General features: G+C 42.9%; 1 protein-coding gene across 1 annotated transcript in view; it reads left to right on the forward strand.

Moving 5' to 3' along the window:
* The first annotated feature begins 413 nt into the window (after positions 1-413).
* Positions 414-19,327, forward strand: part of TWF1 (twinfilin actin binding protein 1) — a 49,697-nt gene continuing 30,783 nt past the window's right edge. Inside the window, exons 1-4 of the mRNA XM_075014232.1 lie at positions 414-531; positions 9,315-9,392; positions 16,417-16,595; positions 17,823-17,918. Coding sequence (XP_074870333.1) covers positions 507-531; positions 9,315-9,392; positions 16,417-16,595; positions 17,823-17,918 — 378 coding nt within the window. The 5' untranslated portion in view covers positions 414-506. The remainder of the gene's footprint in view (positions 532-9,314; positions 9,393-16,416; positions 16,596-17,822; positions 17,919-19,327) is intronic.

Here is a 19,327-nt window from a genome sequence, read left to right on the forward strand (position 1 = left end):
CACGCGCGCGGGGCGCTGCTGGGACAGATCGGGGGCCCCCTCTTTTCTGAGAGGTCAGCTGTGGGACCCCTACGCGGACTGCCCGAGGTGCGGCGGGCTCGGCACGGCGCAGCGGCTGCAGCGGCCTTAGCGAGCGCCCGCAGCGCCGCACACCGCCAGGCCCGGGCAAACTCCGCTCCCCTCCGCCCGGCCCAAAGCCGCCACCACCGCAGCCCAGGTCTCCAGCGGGCCCCCTCACCTCCGCCCCGGGCCGCTGCCCGCCGGGGCAGAGCGCGGGTCTGCAGCCCCGCCCCCGCGCCCCCAGCCGGCTCCCAGCGCCCGGCCGCCCGGAAGGAGCCGGCGGGGCTCTCGGCCGCTGAGTGGCCAGAGCGCGTCACGTGCCTGTCCCGAGCCTGCCTGACCTTCCCCCAGCCCGCCGGTTCCTGGCCGAGGCGCTCACAGACGGATAGACGCGCGCGCGCACACACACGCGCCTCAGCGCCGCGTTCCTCAGGCTGCATCGCACCATGTCCCACCAAACCGGCATCCAAGGTACCGGCCGGGCTCCCGCTCCCGGGGCTCCCCAGGGTGCCTCAGTGCCCTTTCCCCGGTGCCGCCCTCCCCTTGTGCCGGGTCTGGCGCGTGGGGGGAGCCTCCGCTCGGTGCGAGCTGTGCTGGGGGCAGAGGGAGGCTATGAGGGGGGCGCAGACTGAGGGCAGGGGCAGCAGGGGAGTTACCGAGCATGCTCAGTACAACCCAAGCGGAAGGTGGGGCGGGGGTGTGTGTGAAATGACCCTGGCTGTCCTCCTCCCTCCCCAGCACCTTTCCAGGAGCGGCTAAGGCATTTGAAAACTCGTTTGTTGAGGAGCAGCTAAGCAGTTAGCTCTGGAGCCCCGTATCTAGCTTAATTCGTGTATAAAAGGATAAGACTAACGTGTTCTGGCATGTTGTAGGGGGTCACTTAAGGAACACGGGTTAGCCTTAACATTTCCACATGTATTCTTCCTTTGTAACTAATGCAGGAGAAAGAGTGAGAATGCGGGTGCGTGTGTCAGGACTCCTGTGCTCTCCCTCAGTTTGGGAAGGGGAGTTGGCGCTCCATAGGTTACAGCAGGAGGTAGATGCATCTGGGCTCTAGATAAGAACATCACAATGGCCACGCTGTCTTGGGCCAATGGTTCATAGCCCTATATCCTGTCTTCCAACAGTGACCAATGCCAGGTGCTTCTGAAGGCATGAATGGAAGAGGCAATCATCAAATGATCTAGCTCTTAGTTCTTAGCTTCTGGCAAACAGATATAGGCAAACTATCCTGCACAGGAGCCATTGATGGACCTACTATCCTCCTTGAACTTCCTTTGTACTTCTTGGAACCCTGTTATGGTTTGGGCCTTTCCGATGTTCCCGACAAAGAGTTCCACAGGTTGATTGTGGAGAAATAATTACTTATGTTTAAAATCTGCTGCCTGTATATTTCATTGAATGAGCTTCTTGTGTTGTGCTAGTGAAGGAATAAATGACATTTCCTTATTCTATTTTTCCACACCATTCATGATTTTCTAGCCTTCTGACATGTCCTCCTACCCTTAATCACTTTTTTGCCACACTGAAAAGTCCCAGTCTTTAATCTCTTCTCCTATGGAAGGTGTTTCTTACCACTAATCATTTCAATACCCTTGTACCCAGTATACATCTGTTTGCTCTATGCTGGAGTAAGTTTGAGTGTTTGGCTTGTGGCTGATGTTGTGTTATGTTAAAACCTCTTCTGTAGTCCCTTTCTGTACCTTTTTCAAATCCAGTATATCTCTTTAGATGGGGCAACCAGATATTCATGCAGTATTCCAGATGTGGGTGTACCATGACTTTTATATAAAGACAATATGGTATTTTCTGACCTATTATGCATTTATTTCCTAATGATTCCCAATAATCTGGTAGCTTTTTAGACTGCTGTTGCACATGGAGCAGATGTTTTCTGGGAACTATCCACGGTGATGGCAAGGTCTCTTTCTTGAGTAGTAATAGTTATTTTAGACCCCATTTCTTTTGTTTGTATACTTGAGATTATATTTTTCCACCTCTTACTTTGCAGTTATCAATGCTGAATTCCATCTGCCCTGGTGTTGCTCTATCACCCAGATTTGTTAGATCTCTTTGCAGTTAGCTTTGGACTTAACTATTTTTGAGTAATTTTGTATCATCTGCAATTTTTGCCACCTAACTGCTTTACCCCCTTGTCAAGACCACTTATGATTATGTTGAACAGGAGGAGTCCATGCAGACCCCTGGAGTGCACCGCTATTTATTCCTACTCCTCCCCCCTCATCTTTTAAACGGTCTACCTGCCAATTTTTCCATGATCACCAAACAATCCTTCAGTTATTTGAATTTGACAAGAGTATCCTAATTACCCTGCCTCCATCTCTTTATAAACAAACTGCCCCAAAGCAAAGCTGGGAGGAGCACAGACTGTTGAAGTTAAGAGCTGCCTCTGGAGCTAGGGCATGCACTTTAAGCAGACCTCAGGTGTGGAATTCAAGGGGGTTCAAGTTTTAGGGGGCTGTAAACACCCCTAGCCCTTCTTAAATGGCACCCGTCTGGGGCACTCCAGTGCCCCTTTGCTGTCTCCTTTCTGCCCCTCTCACTCCCTGCAGTTCCCCTTTGCTCTTTCCCAGCACCTGGGGATCCCTGGTGCCCTTTCCCTGCTCTCTCTGTTCCACACCCCCCCAGCCCCAGTACTGCCCCCTGGGGTTACCCAGTGCCTTTTCTCCACGGGCTTCTATATATACCCCTGTCCCATCCTCCGAGCTTCTACACTACCATCATTTTGCTTTTACCAGCATCTGCATTGTCCCTTCCCTTTTTCTCCCCTCTTTTCCTCCAAGCCTTGTCCCATGCTAGTGCTTTTAAACTACCCCTGCTTCCTTGGGCAACTGAAATACCTGCTCTTCGCTCCCTCCCCCAGATCCTGAAATTGCCCTTTCTGCATTTTCTGGGCTAGAGACCAAGGCAAAGTGCCCTTTCCCTGTCTGTGATGGTGACAAGCCACTTCATACCTGACTGTGGCTCTTGGCTCTCCTGTTACCTTGTACCAAGAGCATCCAGCTGTGATTTATTAGCAGTCTCTTTGTGGGGCAAGGTGAACCACAGCAGGGTACAGAATGCTTTGCAAGTGATTGTACAAACCATATAGCTGGAAGGAGGAGCATAGAGATGCAGGGCTGGAAGCATCCTGAGAAGTGGTCATGTCTAGCCTTCTGTGCTGAGTAGGGCCAAGTAAACCTAGACCAGAGTCAGCAACCTGCGGCTCTTTCACGAGTCACTTATAGCTCTGGGCACTGCTGCCACTGACTCCTCTGTGGCTCTCTATGAACCACCCTGGCAAGGGCCCCCTGGGGGATGCCTGGCTACAGAGCTTGCCTCAGGTGGGCTTCCCACTTGCTCGTAGTTTGCCAGCCCTGGGAAGCAAGAGAAGTTGAGGGGGTACACATGGGTGAGCTGCATGCACCTCCTTGAGCAATTGAATGCTTTGAGCCGCAGGAGTGCTGAACACTCTGTGCACGTGTCCCTCCCCAGTGCTTTGAGGGAGAAGTGTGTGACAGTGGCAATGGTGGCAGCAGTAGCTCTGGGGAGTCCCCAGCATTGGAAGGGGTGGGGGGCTGGTGGTGTCTGGCTCTGAAGGACAGGGGGATTGGCTAAAGCACAGGGCTGGGAGCTGGGGTTGCCTGGTTCTGGAGGAGGGCAGGGTGGGGCTGGGTTAAAGCAGGAGGGGACTGGGTTTAGTTCATAACAAGGTTGAGAAACATGGGTGTGGAGGATTGATGTGATCATTGCTCCTTCCTGCCTATCCCCAGGTGTAGCATTTTTCTTTGCTCTCCAACCCTAGAGCGAAAAAAACGTAGACTTTCTAATGGGTACAAATCATTGTGTGTGCGCTGTTCCTAAAATAGGGGTTACAAAAAATATGGTTTGAACTTACTTACTAAGGACTCTCGTGTTCACATGCATTGTGGCTCTTAAAGGATTGTGTGTGGGTTTTTTGGATTTGGTAACTGAATTTGAAAAAATGGCACTTCTCACTTTTTTTGGTTGTAGACCCTTTGACTTAGATTATCCCTGACAGGTGTTTTGAGACGGCTGGGAAATGGTCACATGTTTTAGATGTACTCTGGTGATTTAGAAGAGAAGGGAAGTTATGGCTTCTTCCTTGTGCCCAGTATACACCTATTTGCTCTATGTTGGAGTAAATTTGAATGTTTTGGCTTGTGGCTGATATTGTGTTATGTTAAAACCTCTTTCTTTCAGTCATTTCCTGATCCAAAGGTGAGTTAATGAGATGTTCAGTGTATTTCAGTATCTGTTTTTGAGAAATAAGTTTTCTGCTTAAAAATTCAAGTTATTTTTGATGTTGCTTTTATTCCTTGCTGGAAAATGGAACAAGGAAATTTTAATAAGATAAAATTTACATCTTTAATTCAGCCATCAATCTTAATCTGACTACCCTTTTTTAGATTTTGGTCTGCATGGGACAGTCACATTTCATGTTGACTTCATAACTTTTGAGGTTGTTGCTTTGCAACTTTGTGTGCCGATACAAAATCTTACTTTTTATATTGCTCATCATACTACTTTAACCTTTGGGTGATCAAGAGCAAAAGCGATGAACAAAGAAAGCATTCACACAGCAAACTTAAAATTATGTGATGGCACTCTGGCTTTAACTAGCTTTCTGTAACTTATTTTTCATATTCACATCTAAAATAGAACCATAGGGCTGGACAGGACCTCAAGAGGTCGTCAAGTCCAGGCCCCTGCTTCAAGCAGGATCAATCTCAGCCATGACTATGTCAAGCTGGGACTTAGAAACCTCTAGGGATGCAGATTCTACCACCACTCTAGGTAAAGCATTCCAGTGCTTCACCACCCGCCTGGTGAAGTAGTTTTTCCTAATACCCAACCTACTCCTCTCCTCCTTTAACTTGAGACCATTACTCCTTTTTCTGCTATCTGTCACCACTGAGAACAGTTTCTCTCCACGCTCTTTTAGAGTACCCCTTCAGGAAGTTGAAGGCTGCTATCAAATCACCCCTCAGTCTTCTCTTTTGCAAACTAAATAAGCCCAAATCCCTCAGCCTCTCCTCATAGGTCATGTGCTCTAGCCCCTTAGTCATTTTCATTGCTCTCCGCTGAACCTGCTCCAGCATATCCACATCCTTTCTGTACTGGGGAGCCCAAAACTGGATGCAGTACTCCAGATGTGGCCTCTCCAGTGCCGAATAGAGGGAAACAGCAACTTCTCTAGATCTGCTCGAAATGCTCCTCCTAATGCAGTCCAGTAGGCTGTTGGCCTTTTTGGCTACAAGGGCACACTGTTTACTCATATCCAGCCTTTCATCCGCCATAATCCCTAGATCCCTTTCTGCTGTACTGCTGCTTAGCCAGTCGGTTCCCAGCCTATAACAATGCTTGGGATTCTTCTGTCCCAAGTGCAGGACTCTAAACTTCTCCTTGTTGAACCACATCAGATTTCTTTTGGCCCAATCCTCCAATTTATCCAGGTCACTCTGGATTCTGTCTCTACCCTCCAATGTATCCACCTCTCCCCTTAGCTTGGTGTCATCCTCAGACTTGCTGAGGGTGCAATCCAGTCCCTTATCCATGTCAGTAATGAAGGTGTTGAATAACACCAGCCCCAGAACCAAGTGTTGGAGCACCCTGCTTGAAACTGACCGCCATCCAGGTATTGAGCCATTGACCACTACTTGGTGGGCCTGACCATCAAACCAGCTTTCTATCCATCTTATAGTCAATGTATCCAATCCATATTTCCTTAACTTACTAATAATTTTAATAAAAATGAGGGTAGTTGGGTAGGTAACATCTCTCAAAATAAGAGCTGCTTGAGAGGTATTGATGTTGCTTAGGAAGCTGTCCCTGACAACTGCGCAGAGGAGGGGAGTCATTAATTTCTGCTTGCTTAATTTTAAATGAATAATTTCCTTTGTGGGTACATCAGTAACTTTTAGAATGGGAGCTTTTTGACTCTGCTCTGCTTTTGCCAATAGGTCTTTTGTGCAGGTGCTTCAGTTAACATCTATTAAACTTCATTACAGCTATTCAGAATAATTTGGGCAGCAATGAAAATGCCAAAAATCATTTTACCTGTATTGCTGCTTCAAAGGTTTTGAGAAATAAGAGACAAAACTTGGAGCGAACACACAGAGGAGGTGTTCGTAGAGAAATGCACCTCTTTCCTGCAGAAAGCTAGGGCAGGAGTATGGTAATGGAACACACATCACTCCTTTAGCTCTTGATGGCTATGAGTTGAAGACTTTTTAAAAAAAAAAAAATTCCCTGTTTCTGCAGCCAGAGAAGGGCAGATTAGGACAGAAGAGCTTCAAAATTTAGTGTCCACATTTTTGACTTCCAGTCAGGATAGGAATCATGAATATTTGCTGATTATACCTGCATAGGCTTGCATTACACTGTGAGAAAATTCCATCTAAAGTGACGTATGACATGTTACCTGAGTATGAATATAACTGCATGTATGTTAGTATGTAGCACTATAGCTATAGGCCAGATTTTCAAAATGAGCTCTCAAAGTCCAAGGACTTGCACATCTGCTGTAGGGAGTGCATGGGTACTTTTTGAAGTGTTTGTAATTTCACACAACCACTCACACTTGCCCCTTTCCCCAAGTGTCTGCAATTTCTGTGTTCATCTTTTTAAAATGCCTACCTAGGATAATTTTATGAATGTTGACTATTTACATTCTAAACTCCTGCTGGTGTATGGCATGGGGAATTTTTACAAATACAGAGGTTTTCTCTTCACCAAACTATTTCATTGCCACTGATGCCGTTTCTTCAGTGGAAAATCTAGCATAATAAGCCACTCGTGTCTTTACCACTGTCATATTCCTAAAAGATATACTCTGGTTAAACCATAAGCTGCTGAACTAGCTGCAGGAAATACTGGCTGAAGTTCTGTGGGCCTGTGTTACACAGGAGATTAGGCCAGATGATCTTCTTATAGTCCTTTTGAGCTTTAAAAGAGCTGTTAACCCTAATAAGAAAAGGTATAAATGAATTGATAAAAAAGAACTGCTGGACATTAGGGTCTGTGTTGCCTGTCATTGTTGCAGCTGGTACAGCTGTACTGATGGTAGTGCAGTGGTGGGAAGTTTTAAGAATACGGTCTGTATAGATGTCAGAACAAAGCTGGTTACATGTTTTGCTATCATTTTGGTGCATAGGTTTAATACTTTAAAAGGAGGAACAGATGACATCTTTGGAGGAAGGGGACAAATAACTCTTAGGAAGATGGATGAATGTATCATTCTAGGGAAGAGGGGAGAAGGAGAACTTCTGGGAATAGAAGTGGGCAAAGAAAACCTGATAGTATATTACTTACATCTCGGGCTGACTTTAGTCCCCATGGGACGGGGAGAAATTGGTCTAATTAGTTGTGTGTTGGATTGGTCATTGGAAGAAATGAAGTCTCCCTATTCCAAAAATGTGAAGAGGGGTAGGAAATCTCAACCACCAATGGAAAATAATTGGTAGCATTTAAATGTGAGCATGGATGATCACTCTGTGATCTGGGCATGGGACTAAGTAAAGACTTTATGGTGGTTTCCAGATCAACATGCAGAGTTCTGCAGTAAGTCTTATAATTAAATTCAGGTATATTCAATGGACTCGTTAATGCTAGAATAATCCTTACAGGTTTCATACAGAGGTCTTTAAGATGTCTTTATAAGTGAATATGGCATCTTTCTTTCTTTTGTATAGATAGAATAGTTAATAGTATGGATAGGGCAATGGAAAAATAATAGCTCTAGGAGAAGTGGGAGGAATCCCACTGTTTATCCTCATGGGGTAGATTTGAAAACTAATTATGCTAGGGTTAAGTAGTCATATTAATCACTTCAATTCTGCAAATGGAACTGCAAGCATCCTGTTTAATGAGGTATGCAACAGTAGAAAGCACATTATAGTAGGGCTTTTTATGCTGCAGGTATAAACAAAGATCATCTGAATTTCTCTGTGGGAGAAGTGAAATAACAGAACTTCTACTCTCTTTCCAGTGGCCAGCAGGCTGTGCTTGGCAAGGAAGAATGAAAGAAACTAAGTATCTGCTTTTCACTTTCGGCCATTAGAAGGAGGCAATATTTTATTGGTTTATGTGCAATTTGCATTTTGAAAGTTATTTTCACAACCATTAGGGCTTTGAGAGACTTTTTTCAAAGGTGTCTAATTTAGTGGGTTTTTTCCCCCAATGTGAGTTGAAAGTCAAACTTTCATCAATGCTTCAAAAAATCTCTCCTCTTCTCCCCGCCCCCCCCCACACACTTTTTTTTTTTTTCCCCCCCCTTTTAAATGTAGAGGTAGCACATGAGACAAACCCTCCAGGGGAATCGAGCTGCCCCAGTTCAATCCCTCATCCTTCTAATGCACAAAGATTCACCAGCCATCCTGGATGGTTTGATCAATCATCTATTTGCAATTATTCATTTTTAAAATGTAACATAGCAAAGTGTATGTGAGAGTAAAAAGATGTGGCCAACAAGCACTACAAAGAAGATTAGAGGTTAAGGAAGATGCATTACTCTAATCTTGTCCTATAATGACAGGTGAGGGACTGAAAATTATCAGACACCTACTTGTGGTAGGTAGAGATGAAAGCTTTTGGAAGTGTTATCAGATGTACTCAAGGACTTTAGGAAAAACCAACAACCAGATGCTAAAAATATCAACTGCATGCTTGGGGTTCTCTCTCACACGTCATCTTTGCATTGTATCTAGCAAATAAACCATTTATAAATTTGAAAATTGTATACAGTGCCTGCAGGAATCCCAAAGCTGTTGCTTCAAGTAATGTAACACAATCCAGCTCCAGGAAGTATTAACTGAAAACTAAGAATGATGATGTCAATGTCAGCATTGTTACCTGTTCGTTGCTGAATAAGGTACACAAAAAAGAGTGATTGTTCTGATAAGGATGCCAACTCTCTAGGATTGTATGAAAAATTTAAGATGAATCTTTAACTAAAGATTGTCATGAAACCTACATGAATACATCTAACCAAAACCAGAAATTCTATGTTCAGACCTTTATAACACAATGTGAATGCAACAAGAGTTTTGAATGTTGTTTGGGGGAAAATGACTGTTTGTCTTCAGTCTAACTTAGGGTAAAGGTGGAGCTGAATGGTTAGTACAATCCTCTTTTTACAGTTAGATGAACAAGTGTACTTTAAGCATACTCGTCTTAAATAGGTGAGTTGCATTAATTCAATTACTAATCTTGGGGTTTTTTTCCTTTTTCAGCTAGTGAAGAAGTTAAAGATACTTTTGCCAGAGCAAGAGATGGACAATACAGGATTTTAAAAATTGTTATTGAAAATGGTTAGTTATATTTTCTTATGTCTTATTCGTTTTTTAATATTGCAAATAAGGAACACACAAACATTGCTTGAGCATGTCATATACTGAAGATGGGACTGAATTCCTGTGATGCTTCAGTGTTTTCCAATATTTTAATCTTCTGCTTTGTATTAGAAAAATAATTGTCATTTTACATCAGAATAAGCAGTGTTGTAGGGCTGGTCAGAAATCTCAAAGGATTGAAACAACTTATGAAAACAGTTTAACAAAAGAGAAAGGGTAAAGAGAGGTATGAATATTTCTGTAAATTCTTTTGGCTGCTTTCTACTCAAGATTTTAACTCTACAGCAAATCTTTGGATGAGTTATACATGTTTCTACAGCTACAGTAATATAGTCTACATCGCCAATCATTCAAGTATAAATATTCCTTAATTCTCATGCAAAAATAATGGGATATTTTTATTGAAGATAATTTTGTCCAGTTAATGAAATTTCTGTGGGAAATGTGCAAGGTGGTCCATATGACATTCACATGCTTTGTTTTATTTTTAAATTAACTTACAGCCATTAGGTTTTTAAACAAAGCTTGTTGACTTTGAATCTATACCTGAGTCAAACTCTTTGAAACATGTAGATCAGTTGCATTGATTGCTTTCCCAGATAGCTGGACCAACAACTGTTGGTCACGTGTGCTACGTTCACAAGCACGTGAACTGTAAGCATGCCGCAATCAGGGTTGACTATATTTATTAGAATAAGGTTCTGATTAAACCACGTTAGCACGTGACCAGTTTCATTCTTACTGGAACTTGTCAAACGTGTACATGGCTGTCTGTAGTGTGATTCGAACCCGGGGCGCCTTCTTCGTAGTCAAGAACAATACCATATCTCCACGGGTTCACAGCATTGGTTGTGGGAAGGGAGTATGTGTAGATCAGTTGGATTGATCGCTTTCCCAGGTAGTTGGACCAATAGCTGTTGGCTACATGTGCTACGTTCACAAGTGTTGAACATTGCATCTTTGAAACATTGCATAACTTAGTGCATAACTAAGTACAACCAGACCTTTTGGTTTGTTCCAGGAGCTCGGGTATCAGAACTGCTTTGAAACTTATAAGCTGCAGAAACCTTTCTGGCATTGCAAAGTAAATGAGTCCACTTTGGTGTTCCCCTGCACTTGTTTTTTTGGGTAATGTCTTGCCACTGCTGTACCCCTGCCTGAGCTCCACGCCACTGGAATAAGCAACCATAAATGTTCTACTGTCGGAGGGTGGGGCAATGTGGTAAGGTTTTCCAGATCAGGACAGCAAATATTGACACACCGTAGGCGTGTTGAATTTCACTGACATCAGCAATGTACAACACCTGGCTTTGTTTGTGTAAATTTTTACAGTCCATTTCATCTCACTTTTAAATAAAGAACATAGGCAGTAAGTGGGGAGTATCTTCCACTGTGAGTTTATTACTCTACATCTAATAACATCTTTATTTGTGACTTGGATGAGGATGTGGATTGCAGCCTGAACAAATTTGTGGCTGACACTATGATAGGGGGCTACATAGACACATTGGAGGGTCGGGGTAGGGTCCAGAGTGACCAACATAAATTGGAGGATTGAGCCAAAAAACCAAAATCTGATGAGGTTTAACAAGGACAAGTGCAGAGTCCTGCACTTTTTTACAGGCTGGGTGACGATTGGCTGAGTAGCAGCGCATCAGGAAAGGACCTGGAAATTATGATGGATGAGAGGCTGGATGAGTCAACAATGTGCCCTTATAGCCAAGAAAGCTAACAGCGTATTGGGGTGCATTAGGAGATGCATTTTCAGCAGACCTAGAGAAGTTATTATTCCCCTCTATTTGGCACTGGTGAAGCCTCATCTGGAGTATTGCATCCAGTTCTGGGCCCCCCAGTACGGAAAGGATGTGGATGTGCTGGAGCAGGTTCAGCGGAGAGCAACGAAAATGATTAAGGGGCTAGAGCGCATACCTATGAGGAGAGGCTGAGGGATTTGGGCTTATTTAGTTTGCAGAAGAGAAGACTGAGGGGTGATTTGATAGCGGCCTTCAACTTCCGGGGGGCTATAAAGAGGAGGGAGAGAGGCTGTTCTCAGTAATGACGGGTGGCAGAACAAGGAGGAATGGTCTGAAGTTACAGGGGGAGAGTTGCAGGTTGGGTATTAGGAAAAACTATTTCACCAGAAGGGTGGCGAAGCAGTGGGATGCATTAGCTACAGAAGCAATTGAATCTCCATCCCTAAAGGGTTTTAAGTCCCAACTTGACAAAGTCCTGGCTGGGATGATTTAGTTAGGGTTGATCCTGCTTATGTGGGGTGCTGGACTAGATGACCTCTTAAGGTCCCTTCCAGCCCTAGGATTCTATGCAGGCACAGAAAATGGAAACAAAAACTACAGGTTGAACCTCTCCAATTGAGCACTTTCTTGTTCTGTAGCCTTATAATGCACAATGAATTAATTAGTTTATAATCAAGATGAACAATGTAACCTTATAGTTTTGTAGGTAATAAGTTAGTTGTAATGAATGTGTGTTGTGATACTAATTATCTACACATTACAGGCCTTAGGACTTAGCACCAGGCAGCTTCGTTAACTTAGCTCCAGTTCTGTGTAATGTTGATGTATTCTGATGTTAAATTGTAATGCACAGTGATGACATTAGAAAGAAATGTTGCTACAGTTATGGGAATGTCATGTCTGTGTGAATGAGAAAAAGGCATAAAGATCACTGCATACCCAGATGACCAGAGGCAGGGCTTAAAACTTGGGGTGCGCCAAGTACTGGACAGGGAAGGCAAGATCAGGCAGATAGATGAGCCTTAAAATTAGGCACAAGCGCCCCTTGATAGGGGACTGATAACTGTCCCAGAAAACACCACTCAGGAGGGGTCGTCAGCATACTAGTATCAGATAACTGCAAGAACAACTTTATGTTGCAGAAGGACCAAGTATGATGCTAAGTGACTGCCTGACAGAGCAAAATCCATAGAGTTGCATGGAGGAAAAAACAATAAAGGATGGGGTGTCGTGTATTATTGGTTTTTGTTCCATCCTGCAAAGACTTGGAGTACTACTCCAGACTGAAAGACCCCTGCTTCTCCTTGCACCTGACTTATCTTATCAATAAGTCGGGAGGAGCAACAGGCTGGTAACTATATCAACGTGTGTGTGTGTTGTGTTATCAATAGATGTGGCATGTTATCTTATCCCCCTGAAAAAGATCCCATGTGCTTTTAAGCATAACAGTCCAGCAACATCCGTAGTCCACCATGATTTTAGTCACCCAGACAAACGCTTATCACGGGTGTGGCCAAGTTTCCTTGGTCCCAAAAAATTTGTTTACAGCCACTAGTCCTGGCTCTCCGTATTCTGTGCTGAATAATAACAGAGAGATAGCCATGTTAGTCTGTACTCCAACAAAAAAAAAAAAGCAGCAGAAATGTAGCACTTTAAAGACAAAGAATTATGAATCTGAAGAAGTGGGTCTGTCCCACGAAAGCTCATCACTGAATACATCATTTTGTTAGTCTTTAGTGATGAGCTTTCGTGGGACAGACCCACTTCTTCAGATTCATAATTCTTTGTCTTTAAAGTGCTACATTTCTGCTGCTTTGCAGTGTTCTGTGCTGTTGTTTAGCTGTAATTTACCCCTACATATCGTCTGAGAGCCCAGTAAGCACTGGAAGTGTTGGTAATTCTGCTAGACAATATTGACCTCCCATGAGATGGCAAATTCTCTGGTTCACAAGTCAGGTCCCGGGGGTGCCGAACTACTGAGGTTCAACCTGTAAGATGACGGTGTAACGTTCTTTTCAGGACACTCTGAACTGAGAGCCCTTGTTTAACTGGTAGTTTTCTCATCAAGCTTCCAGAAATGGGTTTGTGTATCCTGATTGGCAGCTAGTCCAAGGTGCTGGCTTTCCTTGTTTCTTCAAGAGAAGAACAACTCAGGTTCTCTGCCCTTTTGTGTATAGTCCACCCCGGGCAATTTAAATCCCCAACCTAGGAGCCCTTGGTGCTACCATTGGTAGTGCATCAGGGCTAGAGCGGCTTCCATCTGCTAGCTCTGCATATTCCTATGGCCAAGGGAAGTTGTGTACAGTTCTGTCCTGTCCATGGGACAGTTTGGCAGAGCTGCCCATAGCTTCTGTGGGAGCCCCAGACAGGGTAGTCCCCCATACTCAGATTGACCTGCATGACCCTGTGTAGGCTGAGGCCAGTAGAGGAGTCGGGCCCCCCCCTTCACTCCTCATGGCTGCAGGAAAGTAGAGAGATGCAGTAGCCTGCTCCGCTCTGCTGCCATCTCCCAAGCGAGCACATGCAGGGGCTGGGATGCTCTGCTTCCTTACACCATGGTGAAGCAGAGTTGTTTGTTGCTTAATTCAGGGGTGAGCCCCATTGGGGGGGGGTGAAATTTTAGGTCACAGGGTCATCCATCTCATTAAAAATGGTGAAATGTTACTGGTGTTTATGTCTGTGTATTCACATACTGATTTGATGATAAAGTTCTTACATTCTACATATGTATTTTCTTACACATGCCAAAAGGGTTCTTTTTTTCATAGGAACATAATCAAAATTTGTGTTGGTTTTGGATTATGTTAGACAGGTTGGGGGGCCCTGCAAACTTCAGGATTGAAAACTGGGGCCTGACATAAAGTATGCTCACTCCTGGCTTAATTCATGCCAAAGTCTATGTACGTGCAAAATTTTATTACAATTAAGTTTGTTACTACATAAATTCTATAAAAATAATGAAAACACAGTTGTTTTCTACGCCCTTATCTATTCATTCTCCATAATCAGGGGTCCAGTTAAAACAAAATTGTCCATGTGGTGGTAAAATGGACATGTCTGAGCATGGAAGTGAAAATTCCAATCTTGGCAAAGTTCTAGCAACTACAGTGCTAGATTTTGGGAGTCAGGAGACAGATTGTTATCCCTATTGTGCTATTGACCTACCTTTTGGCAAGTCACTTCTGTGCTTGTTTCCTCTTTCATGCTTCTTTCATGCTTCTATCTTTCTTGTCTATTTAGATCAGTGGTTCTTAACATGGGGTGCACGCACCCCCCTGGGGGTGCATGATGCCCTTTCTGGGGGTGCAAGACATGCCAGATTTTTTTAGAAGGTAAATCATCACACACAAATTAAACACAGGCATGTAAGCAGAAGTACTCTGTTTCATCAAACCTATGTATGTATTAACATTGTATATTTAACGATTATTGTAATATACAGACAAAATGTATTTTCTAGTTTTTAAGCTAACTGTAGTGAAATTATCTTGCTATGAAATAGTGTATTGCCACATTGTGGGGTATTTCTTGATGCATGCACAGATGATGTGGCAGCACAGTGGCTTTGTTTTGAATTCAGTTAGCGGCTAACTGTTAGCATATCAGTTACAGTTTACTTCCACAGCAAAACTCTGCAACATCTCTGGGTATTACCTATGTATTTTTGTATGCCTACTGCGCTATTTTTACATATATTTAATATGCATTCAAAAGTGTATAGGCCCCCACATCTCCTCCATTTTTGATAAGGTGTGCGAGAACATATTTTGAGAACCAAAGGGGTGCAGTCTGCCGTAAAGGTTAAGAACCACTGATTTAGTTTATAAACTCTCTGGGGCAGTGACTAGCTTTCACTGTGAACACAACTACACAGCAGTTAAACCCCATGGCTTGCTATGGTCAGCAGACTTCAGCTTGTGGGGCTCAGGGTGTGGGGCTAAAATTGCAGCGTGGAGCTGTGAGAGCCCAAGTGTCTGCAATTTTTATTTCTTCAGTCTGTGCCCCTGCAAGCTAGGGACATTACAGGTTAACCTCTAAGCCTCATCCATTTACGCCGAGGCTTACTGGTTCCCATTAACCAGTGGGGCTATAGCATCTTTCTGCCTGACATGGGCAAGGGATTGCTCCAGCCACATGGAGGTGGGTGGCTCCTGCACAACTGGAGCAGCACCTATCTGTGGCTGTTGGTGGGGAGACCACTCTGCTACAGCCTTGCTGGACTGCCCCCAACCATGGCAGCGCCAATGGTAGGGAAGCGCCAGCTGAGCTGAAGCAGCCTCAATCCCTGGAGTTCTGCCCCCACCCCACCTCTCCCAGCACCTCCCCATTTATTGGTTAACCAGTTAACTGGGATTTTACATCTCTACTGCAAGTCAAGTCAGCTGACTCAGTCCAGGCACAGTGATGCTCTGGATCTTTAATTCCAGTGTAGATGTACCCTATGCATGTGTGTACAGATCTATAGCACCTCTGCTCTCAGGTGGGGCATCTAGGTACAATAAATAATTACTATGGTCAGGACAGTTCCCTGGCTTCTCATTAATTTGAGTCTTCTCTAGAAAGCAAAAAAAGTGTCTGTTGTTTTTACTTACACAGCATTTACATATCCACTTGAAACTCCGTATTCTGCATATCCCTGATCTGGGAATAACCATGGTACAGAGCCTGGCAACAGGAGGGGGAAGCAGCTCTGCATGCTGGTGCTTCTTCCCTTCCCTACATGTAGCTGGAGGAATGGCAGCACAGCAATGCACTGCTATGAATGTTTTTTTCCTAGCCACTCCCATAGTGGCCATAAGCATCCCACCCCAAATCCCCCTCACATGCTCTCTCGTCAGAAAAGTTCCTTAATCTGGAACACCACAAGTCCCAGGGTTGCCAGATTAGAGGTTCAAGTCTATGTAGTGCTCTCTCTCGAAACCAGGTTTGTTCTAAGTGAAAATCCTTCCCATGTGTGCTTGACAGTCCTTGATCTGAAGACCATACAGGCCAGCAATAAAAGGAGACCAAACAATGGATATCTTCTTGTTTTGTATTTAAGAGTTGAAATCATGTAGGTCTTGATCCTGCAGTTATGTGTATGTACCTATTTCTGCATGGGGTGCCAGTGTTGTCCATTCTCATGGGTAGAACTTTGCAGAATTAAGTCCTGAAGTATCTTTTGATTGCAAAAGCTTGATGTTTCAAACCGCTGTACTGACCTGCAGTTTTGGATTTTTTGTTTATAGAGCAGCTTGTAGTGGGATCTTCCAAGCAGCCTGCTGACTCATGGGAAGAAGATTATGATTCCTTTGTTCTTCCTCTTCTTGAAGATAAACAACCGTGTTATGTATTGTACAGATTAGATTCTCAGAATGCTCAGGGATATGAATGGATCTTTATTGCATGGTCACCAGATCATTCTCACGTAAGTACTAGTAACATCTTTTTTTTTTAAATACAAATTCCAAAGGTCATCAATATTCGAAGGCCATCTGGCCTAAATCCCAGGTGAATAGGAGCTGGCAGTGTTTTAGAGTTAACCTGCTTAGCCTTCAAAGGAAGTGAGCAAGCACCTGGAAATCATTTCATGCTGATTTAAGAGTTGTATTAGTAGTCCAGACAATTTTAGCACGAAAGTGTGCTCCAGGGACTGGAACTCTACAAATGTAGTAGATACATAGGTAGCCTTGTTGGCCTGTCTCAGGATTAGATTGTGGAAGAAAAAAGGACAAGAGAAAACAGAGTAACTGATGAATTCCAGAATGCTGATTATTACAATCTACTTAATATTAATTATGTATTGAAATAGAATTTTTTAACAGATATTAGATTTATATGAAGAGTATATTTTTGAATTCATGAAAGTAAGCTCCATCCTTTTAGAAGCATTCAGCCATAAACTAAACAAGAACTTGACTAGTAGATACAGATGTCTCTCCCTCAAAGTCATTATCCTTTAAATCTTCTTAAATGGCATCCTAGTCAGGAAGGAAAATTGGATTGACAGGGCTCATTTATGGAGCTATTTGTGAGGCAGGTAGGCTGCTTTTACAGGCTTCAGTAACTTTTTTTTAATTTAAGTTTTTTCTTAAGCACATCTAAAATACTGAAGTGGAATATTCAGGTTATTCTTTATTCCTTTTGTGCTTGTGATAGGTATTCAGAGCAATTATTTAACCAAAATGGTAATGGGATGTTTGCAGGCTGTTATCTCTTTCTGTTCCCTCTCCTTCCCTTTAAGTCAGTTGCTTCCATCAGTATTCGGGTCAGTAACAACCGACTCTAAAACAAGTTTTTAAAGTATATTACTATGTTGTTGGTAACTTTTTTGCAAACATCCCCACACTCTGAAAATGACCTCAGTAGTTGCAGTGTTTTAAAATCATCTTTTGATTGGGTTGTTGTAAAAATTCTCTCATTATCATAACCTGTAATTATTTAAAAGCATGTCAAATTAGCTCACTCCAAAGCTCATTGAACTGAGTATATTCCTATTATGGAATATAGCTTTAAAATGTAACTTTTATGTTTCTTGTAACTTTTATTTTGATTAAAGAAATATTTCAGCACTCCAGTAATAGTTTTAGCTTACTAACACTCTAGCTTTCATGTATATTAAAAAATCAAAAGCAATTATTTTACAACATAATAGGTTCGTCAAAAAATGCTGTATGCAGCAACACGGGCGACACTGAAGAAAGAATTTGGAGGTGGTCATATTAAAGATGAAGTATTTGGAACAACAAAGGTATATTTTAAATGTCAGGATATGTGCTATTTTTCAGGGGTGATTAAGTTGCATAGTAAAATATTTTAAATTTTTTTCCTTTTTCTTTAGAAAGAACAGCAGTATAGAATATGTAAGGAACAGCATTTCTGTTTAAAGTATCACTTTATTTTCAATCCCTCTTTCAGTTTATTTTGAGGCTGTCTAGTTTGTGCCTGTATACAGTAAACTTTCATATTTGGCATTCTATTATCTGGAACTCTCAATAACCAGGATTTTAACCATAAGTAAATTTTAATTACATTTTCTGTAAGTACAGTATAGGGAAAGTAAATACAGTATAAGTTTACCGTGTACCATGCTACTGTTGTTGGTAAAGTACTCTTTATATATTTTTTTGTTTGTTTTGTTAATATCTAATCTTGTTTTTTGTTTAATGTTATGCATTGCTCGGTATACTTCTCTGTTATCCAGAATATGTGGCAACCCTCTGGTTCTGGGGCTGCCAAATATGAAAGTGTTTACTGTACTGTGAAGGGTAAACAGTCGCCCTAAGAACAGATGGATGATCTTTACATTTTAAATTCTTACTTGCCCAAGGATAGTGCTCCAGAGTCTCATCAAGAAGGAAAGTGTTTTTTTTTTTTTGTTTTTGTTTTTGTTTTTGTTTTTAAATTTACATGAAGCACTCATATGCAGCTATACTGAGAATCATGTACATATTTGGATGTGGAGATAGGTGCTTTCTGGTATTCCTTTGTGAAACCTCCTTGGTTCCAAGCCTCTCAATATCAAGGCCTCCAGATTTTTCCAATTCTACATATATGTGCTAAAGTGAGAAGAGTGCTCAAGTAATGGCACATCTTCTACAGTCAGTCACAGTGAATTCTAATAATCTGTCAGGATGCCACGAAGCCTTTCAAAGCTTTCCTTTTGCCCTGTGTTGACTGATGTAGGAGCTCAATTGCAGTTGTGATGCTCTTCCTGCACAGATGATACCTTTAGAAAAAGGAAGGATATTTTTTTGCCTTGTAGTTCTACTTCTCTGAAGATGTCATCTTGCAGGTTTCTAGCCCACAAATCCACTTGAAGTTTAGAGGTATGCTTCTTGTGCACTTTAACTTTCCTGAGAGATCTTTTTTTGCCTCCCCGCCCCCAATGATTCTCTTGAATTTTTTTCTTTCTGGGTGCTACACCTCCCATACAGAAGATGGAACTGGCTGGGGCAGAGGCTGGCAACCTGTGGCTCCAGAGCCACATGCAGCTTTTTTAAGGAGCCACTTGCAGCTCCGAGCACTGCCACTGCTAAAACAAGAAAACTAAATGCAGTTGCCCACCAGTAGACAGATTGAATTTAGTTTTGTTTGTTTAAGCAGGGGCAGTTTCCAGAGAAGCTCAGCAGTCAGCTGCACCAGGGAGCCCTAGAAGTG

Source organism: Carettochelys insculpta, chromosome 1 (genome assembly GCF_033958435.1).
Source record: "Carettochelys insculpta isolate YL-2023 chromosome 1, ASM3395843v1, whole genome shotgun sequence".
NCBI lineage: Eukaryota > Metazoa > Chordata > Testudines > Carettochelyidae > Carettochelys > Carettochelys insculpta.